The sequence below is a fragment of the Esox lucius genome, chromosome 7 (genome assembly GCF_011004845.1).
Source record: "Esox lucius isolate fEsoLuc1 chromosome 7, fEsoLuc1.pri, whole genome shotgun sequence".
NCBI lineage: Eukaryota > Metazoa > Chordata > Actinopteri > Esociformes > Esocidae > Esox > Esox lucius.
In genome coordinates, this window is record NC_047575.1 from 35,473,332 (window position 1) to 35,483,955 (window position 10,624).

Genomic DNA, 10,624 nt, shown 5'->3' on the forward strand with positions numbered 1-10,624 from the left:
CAGCATCGTAGCAGCCGTCATTGATTTCAAAGGAGGCGTTCCTTAATCAGCGGGTGGCAACGCGTGACGCTCGATGACTCTACTGGAGCTATTCAGTTATACGTTAGCAAGCAATCCTTTTTGATTGCGCAAGCCCAGGCAAAATAACATCAGCCTCAGTAGGCTGCTGTCTGCTTCCAGACGATCCTTGTGGCACAGCCTGTCCACAGGTACGCTACGCTAATATGTTTTACGTGCACCTCCCTGCCTGCATTTCCGCCTGGCTGGTAAAATGTATGACTCTCCGTCTGAGTGCCTCCTCACCCTGACTGTTTTACAGTCCACTGTTTAGTCAACGGCTGCTCCCTGGTTTGATTGCCTCGGCTGTGCGTCCCCTCGCGGAAACAGCCTGTTTGGCTTTGACAGCCTTGCAGTCATTCCCCAGGTAATATATTTTCATTAGGATGTCGGCCCCGTTTCCTCCCAGCAGTCGTGCTGCTGCAGCCGGTGGATAACATTGGGACGAATTGGATAAGTTGTTCATGAGGAAACCTTGTCAGCAAATCTGCGTCTGAACCACTGGTTGGGCTGGCACAATTACTGTCTGTATGAACAATTACTCTGAATGAAGATGGTCGTAAAAATAACTGCCCAAACAAAAGCAAAGAATAATCATATTAACTAACAGCTGAATGAAGACTGGATAGCTGGTCAGTGCTGCTCGCATAAAATTCAGCATATTAGCTACGTCCCAGAGATTTGTGTTAACCACTTTGCTTGTGCAACTAGTACACCCATGTTAGCTTGTTGGGCACATTAGCTAATTAGCTGTCTTACAATTAAAGTGAGGCCATAACGCACAGTACTTGATTTACCATTAATTTTTGTTAGCCACTAAATAATCAGAAAAATTCTATAGTAGAGGCTCAAGCCTTGAGTATGTCGCTGGGTGATGTGTGGCTGGAAGCTCCAAGGTGTGAATCATATTGGCCAAACACTGCCGGGGTGGGTGTGACATTGTCGGTAGGGATTACCTTGTCTCGACGCTCTCACTAGTGACTCAATCAGGTGGTTCGGGCTCCAGCCAAAGCTAACTGAGGTGGAAAGAAGGTGAATAACTTGGTGAAAATCCTCAGGAAGAAGCCATACTACAATCTTCAACTCCCTCTGAGGCTGGGACTAGACAGTGTTTTAGAGATAATTGGATATCACAAGATAAGAGAGGGTGAAAATCCAATTGTAAATGTAAAATAAACATTTTAAAAATGTAAATAGAAGTGTATAATCTGAAACTCCTAATGTATCCTACAATTATGCAATATGGGTCCAAAAACTAAAGTGTGACTGCATTTATTACACACATTGACCAAATACTCTTTGTTCCCTAAAAGGTGGGGGGTACTAAAAGGTTCTCCAGCTATGGATTCAAATACAACTGACAACTTGCACTTTGACTTAATTGCATTGTATTACGTTCATAATACAATGCACTGAGCCAAAAGAAGAGAATGTGTCACTGCTCAAATACAGCTCCCGAAAAAACTGAAACCACTGCACCTTTTTCTTTCCTTTCCAAAAAAGCCGAAAAGGAAGGTTTTGAGTGAGGAACAGAAGTTAAAAAAAATTTTTTCCCGGAGCTGTATATTTGGTCCTCCCTGTATTATTGTACTAAGTTGTGTTCAGGAAAGGTATAGTTGCAAAGCAGAGAAAATGGTGTGCAGAGGACTTGAGTCTTATCGTGCTGAAATGCAAGCTATATTTCTATCTTCATCTTTTTTTTTTCCCCTGTCCTCTTTCAGTTGTCCTTGAAATGCCGGGCTCCCGAGGTTTCCCAGTACGTCTACCAGGTGTACGACTCAGTCCTGAAGAACTGATCGCTCTGCCCGTCCACGCACCAACTTCCACTCCACACTTCTTCCCAAGTCGTTTATTATCTACTCATTTCCCCCACAGCCTTTACCTCCATTTGGGAATGCGACACCCCTATTGCGTCCTGAACTAAATGTCTTAATGTTGTGAAACGTGGTTGATGGCGAAGTTTCCCCAAAAAGATGAAATCTTTCATATTCACAAAGCCTTCACCAACATATACTGTATAGGCAATATTGGAAAGTTTAATATCATGTTTTTGTGTTGATTCTTTTAATGCATGTTTGGCTTCCGTGGTCCATTTCCTGCTTTCTCAACTATTCCACCAGACGTCCAGGCCTTGCTGGGGCCGAAGGCTAGTTGAAATTGTTGCTGAATTTCTATGATGGAGCAGCTACTATTTTCCGCCGAGATGGCAATGAGAGGCGAAAGGTGGGCCAGGGAACATGAAATAGATTTTAATGCATTAGTGGATGTCATTCTGCTCTCATTTTCAGAACCACTATGTAAACCACTATTTATGGTAGATCTTATTAGGTGTTGGCCCCAGTCTGTGTCATTCTTTTTTTTTTTTTTTTTTACTAATACTTGCAGGCAGCTGATGCTTTTGTGCTTCTCATCCCCTTTCGCATTGCTGAATCTGCCACAGCACTCAAACACAGTTACCATTCCTAAATTGTCATTCCTTGATTTCTATGAATCCAATTCCCTTTGCTTGATCTGTAGTTGCATTACTCCGTAACATGTGATGTCGGAAGACTTGTCCTCACCTGATTCCAATGAGATATTATGCTTTGTACTTTATATGTAAGGTTGTTATTGATATTGCATTTGCAGCTGTTCATCCGAACTGTAAACCCTGGGTCAGACCCAAAGCCAGGGTCAATATCAATTCACATTTTCAAAACCGGGAACAATCCCATATTGTCATCAATGACTTGTTTTAGTGTGTGTTTTGTGTTCTAAAACCACCTTTGTTGCATTGCTTTATCCTCAACATGGAGGATATTTAGTTGTTGGAGGCCATCTAAGGACCCGGTTCACTACCCCATGACTAGTATGTGAAGTGGTGTAGTTTGTAGAGCTGAAGTTCTGTATGACTAATGGATAATTGTTATATTGCTACGCTATAACCCAGAATAATTGTGCTTCTGTTCCTTACCAGAAAAACATCACTACAATATTAGTTATTTACCACCAAATTCCTCATGTGGGAGAAGTGATCCAAGAGGTTTTAAAAAATAAATAAATGTAGGCCTTTACAAACTTTTTTTTTTTTTAATATACCATATCTCAATTACTAACACTGCTTGTTAAATCTGTGGTTGTTGAGCTAATGGTTGTTGAGCTGTTAATCTGTTTATTGAAACCAGTGTAAAGTGCAGTATCAAGGATACCTGTTGTGTTTGGGACTTCAGTGGTCCACTGTTATTGTTGCCATACATGTGAATGTGCCTGTGGCCATTACTCCCAAGACATCTTAGCTGGATGTTTTCCTCATTCTCAAAGACTTAATGTCATGGGAAGGTTTTATCTTGGCCACAGTTTTACTTCGGCATCCCAAGCAAGATGTCAGGATGAAGGTTTATTTGGGTTTGGCTTTGTCACCTAAAACAATATGTACAGAAAATATTCCATGTACTTTTTTAAAGCCCAGCGAGCAGCAATAGGCAGAACAGCAGTAAGACCTAATATGGTAATCTGAATGACAGTTTTTAGCATCTTCTCCTCAAGCTTGACTGTTGATCCTGCATCACCCCTCAATGCCAATGTGTCACTGTATCCTCTCTTATTTCAATAAAAAGTCTGGTATAAACATATGATGTGCCTAATGTCTTGAATACACCAACAGCACTCTGCTTACCTTGAAATCCATAAAGAAGCTTTTGGCATTTTACAGCAAATTCTCAACAGAGTCTAAATAGTGGATTTATCCGTTTGTCGCGCCAACCTTTAGGTCCTGTCATTTGTTGTTATGACCAACTTAAACAGTTCTAAAATTACCTTTTTGTGACTTTTCATTTACTTTTCTATGCAATGCAATATATCAATTCCTGATACAGGTAAATTCACAACTCAAGACAGACATAATATATACAGTGGATTTAAAATGTCTACACCCTGTTAAAATGCCATGTTCAGAAGGTTTTGTGCCAAAATTGCGTGGTATTTGGAACTGTTCATAATTCCCTCCACCCTGACTAAGGCCCCAGTTCCAGCTGAAGAAAAACAGCCCCAAAGCATGATGCTGCCCCCACCATGCTTCACTGTGGATGTTGGTGTTCTTTGTGTGATGTGCAGTGTTGTTTTTGCACCAAACATACCTTTTGGAATTCTGGCCAAAAAGTTCAAGCTTGGTTTCCTCAATGGGAATTTGCCCATCCAGTCTACATGTGTTTTGTGGATTTGGAGAAGGCGTATGACCGGGTCCCCCGAGAGATGCTGTGGGAGGTGCTGCGGGAGTATGGGGTGTGGAGGTCCCTTTTGAGGGCTATCCAATCCCTGTACGTCCAAAGTGAGAGCTGTGTTTGGGTTCTCGGTAGTAAGTCGGACTCGTTCCAGGTGGGGGTAAGCCTCCACCAGGGCTGCGCTTTGTCACCAATCCTGTTTTTAACTTATGGACCGGATATCGAGGCGTAGTCGGGGTGGGGAGGGATTGCAGTTCGGTGGGCTGGGGATCTCATCGCTGCTTTTTGCGGGTGATGTGGTCCTGATGGCATCATCGGTCTGTGACCTTCAGTACTCACTGGACCGGTTCGCAACTGTGTGCAAAACGGTTGGGATGAGGATTAGCACCTCTAAATCTGAGGCCATGGTTCTCAGCAGGAAACCGATGGAGTGCCTCCTCCGGGTAGGGAATGAGGTGTTACCCCAAGTAAAGGAGTTCAAGTATCTCAAGGTGTATCTCAAGGCTTGTTTGCGAGTGAGGGGACAATGGAGCGGGAGATTGGCCGGAGAATCTGAGCAGCGGGGGCGGTATTGCAAGGAAGTTTGGGGTCCCCTGCTGGAGCTGCTGCCCCCGCGACCCGATACCGGATAAGCAGATGAAGATGAGAGAGACTTTAAATGATGGCAGGTGTGTAATGACTTCTATTTAACATGAGTTTGAATGTGATTGGTTAATTCTGAACACAGCCACATCCCCAGTTATAAGAGGGTGTGCATACTTATGCAACCAGGTTATTGTAAGGTTTTTATTTTCCATTTTTCCTCTTTGAAGATTTCAGTTTGTTTTTCAATTGAATTGTTCACATTATAGATCATTAAAAGTGGAAAAGGTTCTGACAAGATTTTTTTGTTTCATTCTTTTACATCACAAAAACCTGGCATTTTAACAGGGGTGTGTACACTTTGTATATCCACTGTATATAATAAAAATGTCTACCACAGCTATTGATAACAACAATGTAGTGGCATCATTTCACCCACTAGACGGTGGGTCATAATGGCATAATTTTACCTATGACCAGTCTGGTATGTTTATACCAGACTGGTCAAGGTTTGAACAATTTTTATATATATATATATATATAGGCTATGTGCTTTCTCCACTGTAGTCTAATAGAAAATGTCAACAAAATGCACAAAATGATCTATCTCTTGGTTATTGGTTGATGTGTAACTAGTTTTTGTAAGGAATACATTTGACCATTTTAGTAATTTAGCAGATACTTATCCAGAAGGAGCTCTTGCTCAAGGACAGAACCATGACAGTATGAAGGTCCCTATCATGTGAAGTGTCTAGCCACTATAAAAAAGCACCTCATATGTTAACGACTCGGGCTTGTGTGAACATGTTAGATATGTTAACTATGTTGGCATCGGCATAGAACTGAGAAGAAGGCTGCAGCGAACACTATAGTAAAAATACTTTTTTCCATTAAGAGATCTAAAGACACCGCCACCAGAAACCCATTAAGGACAGTACACAGCAACACAGTTCAAGGGGATGCGGTTGTTTTTAAGTACAGGTCCAAAGCCTAGCATGATATAATCAGAGACCCCTTAAGAGCAGTAAACTGTAACAAGATTCAGGGTAAGCCAGTTAACACTGTGAACAAGACCAACGCCTAGCACCATACCATCAGAGATACATTAGGAGCAATAAATGGCAACAAGGTCAAAGTTCAAGGGAACCATGTGCATTTCATTAATAACTTCAAAGCCATTATTATAGCCCTAAATTGGCCCAGTAGAGAAATAGATTGCAAGGTTATTATTGTATCTGGGAGGTTGTGTGATACACTATAAATTGTATGTGTTTACAGTACAAATGAGATTATTATGCAGGCCTCCTCAGGGATGGTTGGGAAGATATTTGCTAAGCTGTGCTTGGGTTGTCTCCCTTTTTCAGGTTAAACTAAATGCCATACAGTTAACATTTAAATAAAAATAATTTCAGGATATGTTTGCGGTATTTCCATCCATATCAGATATACCAAGTCAAAACGTTTTTTACGAAGTCCCCCCTGTGATGTATAAACATTTCTGAGGAGATGTTTGAAGGTATGCATGTTGTTTTTCAAAGGTGAAGGTCACTTGAAGACCTTGATAATTTATAATAACTATTTTCAAAATACGTTTTACCTTTTTCAAATTCTTTCTTAACTTCAATTATATAGGAAATTACATTGAAGTACATATGTATAGTAGGCTCTATTGTCAACAACAACAACTCTATTGCCTAATTCTCTAAAACAATGTTGGAGGTGGCTAAAGGTAGAAATATTAACATTACATTCGCTGGCAACAGCTCTTCTAGACATTCCTGGACTCAGCATGTCATGTGTTTGCTCCTGAAAGGAACTGAGGCATCTGTGCTGTGTGACAAAACTGCACATCTTAGTGTCCTTTTCCCCACATTTTCCCCAGCACAAAGTGAATATGTGGCGTGATCATGCAGTTAAATGAGCTTCTTGATATGTGACACCTGCCGCATTAATTGATTATCTTGGCAAAGGAGAAATGCTCACTAACAAAGAATTTAAGAGAAATAAGCTCAACTCATGAAACACGGGACCAACACTTTCCAAGTGAATATTTTTATTTGGTGTAAACATTTGTATTGCATGACTTTAGGGTGTGGGAAGTGGGGTTAGAAACTATTTATTTCTAAGCCTACATGATAAAGAATAGGTAAATAACAGCAACATTGTCATTTCTATCTGAGCTTGGAGGAATACATCTTCCCACATTCACTCCTTCACTTTGGTCAGCAGCATGTTTCCTTGCCACTCCACCGGGCCATGTTAACTGGCTGGCTACATCACATTATTACACCTTTATGCGTATAGTAAAGGATTGTGGAAGGTGACGTGTGCTAGACAGGTACTGTATGTAGCATGTGGTTACTTAGCAACAGGGGCAAAAGATATTGTTGCTAAGTAACAGCCTTTTTTATTGCCCATCGTGTTCCGTGTGTAGTCTACACATGTTGTTCGAAGCACTAGAGTTAATATGGCAATGTGTTCACACTGGCAGCCCAATTCTGATGATTCTTTCCACTAATTGGTGTTTTCTCCAATAAGACATTTTAACATCAGAGCTTTTTCAGAGCTGAACTGTACTGGTCAAAATAACAAATATCCTCACATATAGGTTTCCTTACCTTTCAGTTTCTGTTTTGGTTTAGTTCCCTTGGCACTGTATTAACATTTGTGGAACAAGTCCCATTGTGCCGAAATAAGACTTTTCCTCGTATCATTTTTATTACATTTGAAAGTATCTGGAATGTATTGTGAAACACAACAGAGTTACATATAGAAAATATTTATAATAATTTTTTGAATTGAGACTATTGGTTTTTTATTCATTAACTGTTTAATAATCTTATAACACACTGAAATCTCCCCCCGGAAACATTCTCGCCTGTAGTCTCCTCAAAGAGAGAAGGCAAATCGTGTCATTGTTTAAAATTCAGTGTTGTAAATGTTAAAAGCAGGAATCTACAAGTCCCTTTAAAAAAAAGATAGAAATGTATAAAGATGTGGTTTAGTGGTAACACTCCTGGTCCAGAGGTAACATTCCTGGTCTAGTGGGAACACTCCTGGTCCAGAGGTAACACTCCTGGTTTAGTGGTAACACTCCTGGTCTAGTGGTAACACTCCTGGTCCAGTGGTAACACTCCTGGTCCAGTGGTAACACTCCTGGTCCAGTGGTAACACTCCTGGTCCAGTGGTAACACTCCTGGTCCAGTGGTAACATTCCTGGACCAGTCCTGGTGTAGTGGTAACACTCCAGGTCCAACAGTAACACTCCTGGTCCAGCAGTAACACTGTAACACTCCTGGTCTAGCGGTAACAATCCTGGACTAGCGGTAACACTCCTGGTCTAGTGGCAACACACCCATCAAAGACCAGGGTTTCCCCTTAACCACCATGTCTCTTAATTTGTTTCCATATGTCTAAAAAAGTCTGTCTATAAAAGTTTTGAAAACTCACAAAACTTCTTTATGATGAATCAAAGTGATGAAAGCCCTAGCGATTGTGATTTAGTAGATATACAGTGGGGAGAAGAAGTATTTGATACACTGCCGGTTTTCCGACTTACAAAGCATGTAGAGGTCTGTAATTTTTTATTATAGGTACACTTCAACTGTGAGAGATGGAATCTAAAACAAAAATCCAGAAAATCACATTTAAATAATTAATTTGCATTTTATTGCATTAGATAAGTATTTGATCACCTACCAAACAGTAAGAATTCCGGCTCTCACAGACCTGTTAGCTTTTCTTTAGGAAGCCCTCCTGTTCTCCACTCATTACCTGTATTAACTGCACCTGTTTGAACTCGTTACCTGTATAAAAGACACCTGTCCACACACTTAATCAAACAGACGCCAACCTCTCCACAATGGCCAAGACAAGAGAGCTGTGTAAGGACATCAGGGATAAAATTCTAGACCTGCACAAGGCTGGGATGGGCTACAGGACAATAGGCAAGGTCATGTGGTCTGATGAGACAAAAATAGAGCTCTTTGGTCTAAACTCCTCTCGTTGTGTTTGGAGGAAGAAGAAGGATGAGTACAACCCCAAGAACACCATCCCAACCATGAAGCATGGAGGTGGAAACATCATTCTTTGGGGATGCTATTCTGCAAAGGGGACAGGACAACAGCACTGTATTGAGAGGAGGCTGGATGGGGCCATGTATTGCGAGATCTTGGCCAACAACCTCCAACTAAGGAGTGGCTCCGTAAGAAGCATCTCAAGGTCCTGGAGTGGCCTAGCCAGTCTCCAGACCTGAACCCAATAGAAAATCTTTGGAGGGAGCTGAAAGTTCGTATTGCCCAGCGACAGCCCCAAGATCTGGAGGTCTGTATAGAGGTGTGGGCCAAAATCCCTGCTGCAGTGTGTGCAAACCTGGTCAAGAACTACAGGTAACATATGATCTCTGTAATTGCAAACAAAGGTTTCTCTACCAAATATTAAGTTCTGCTTTTCTGATGTATCAAATACTTGTGTCATGCAATAAAATGCAAATTAATTACTTACAAATCATACAATGTGATTTTCTGGATTTTTGTTTTAGATTCCTTCACTCAGTTGAACAGTACCTATGATAAAAATTACAGACTTCTACATGCTTTGTAAGTGGGAAACACTGACGATTTTGCAGGTTATCAAATACTTGTTCTCCTCACTGTATCATTATGCCATGCTTCATTCCTACATGCAGGTTGGCATCGATCACTAACTGATTGATCTATTAGTTGAACAATCTTGTTCAAAGGGGAGATTTACTTATGTTACAGGGGTGACATACAGTATCTCACAAAAGTGAGTACACCCCTCACATTTTTGTAAAAATTTGAGTATATCTTTTCATGTGAACACTGAGGAAATGACACAGCTACAATGTAAAGTAATGAGGGTACAGCTTGTATAACAGTGTAAATTTGCTGTCCCCTCAAAATAATTAAACACACAGTCATTAATGTCTAAACTGCTGGCAACAAAAGTGAGTATACTCCTAGGTGAAAATGTCCAAATTGGGCCCAATTAGCCATTTTCCCTCCCTGGTGTCATGTGACTTGTTAGTGTTGCAAGGTCTCAGGTGTGAATGGGGAGCAGGTGTGTTTAATTTGGTGTTATCGCTCTCACACTCCCTCATCCTGGTCACTGGAAGTTCAACATGGCACCTCATGGCAAAGAACTCTCTGAGGATCTGAAAAAGAAAATTGTTGCTCTATATAAAGATGGCCTATGCTATAAAAAGATTGCCAAGACCCTGAAACTGAGCTGCAGCATGGTGGCCAAGACCATACAGCGGTTTAACAGGACAGGTTCCCCTCAGAACAGGCCTCGCCATGGTCGACCAAAGATGTTGTGTGCATGTGCTCAGCGTCATATCCAGAGGTTGTTTTTGGGAAATAGACGTATGAGTGCTGCCAGCATTGCTGCAGAGGTTGAAGGGGTGAGGGATCGGCCTGTCAGTGCTCAGACCATACGCCACACACTGTATCAAATTAGTCTGCATGGCTGTCGTCCCAGAAGGAAGCCTCTTCTAAAAATGATGCACAAGAAAGCCCACAAACAGTTTGCTGAAGACAAGCAGAGTAAGGACATGGATTACTGGAACCATGTCCTGTGGTCTGATGAGACCAAGATAAACTTATTTGGTTCAGATGGTCTCAAGCGTGTGTGGCGACAACCAGGTGAGGAGTACAAAGACAAGTGAGTCTTGCCTACAGTCAAGCATGGTGGTAGGAGTGTCATGGTCTGGGGCTGCATGAGTGCTGCCGGCACTGGGGAGCTACAATTCATTGAGGGAACCA

General features: G+C 41.5%; 1 protein-coding gene across 4 annotated transcripts in view; it reads left to right on the forward strand.

The window, feature by feature from the left end:
- Positions 1–3,668, forward strand: part of ap2b1 (adaptor related protein complex 2 subunit beta 1) — a 35,731-nt gene extending 32,063 nt beyond the window's left edge. For 2 of the 4 annotated variants that reach the window (XM_020048300.2, XM_010870894.4), the window contains exon 22: positions 1,779–1,853. In XM_020048300.2, the coding sequence (XP_019903859.1) occupies positions 1,779–1,853 (75 nt within the window). Of the gene's footprint in view, positions 1–1,778 lie in introns of all 4 variants that reach the window. The other 2 variants (XM_010870895.4, XM_034293108.1) reach the window with 1 other exon arrangement.
- Positions 3,669–10,624: the final 6,956 nt, after the last annotated feature.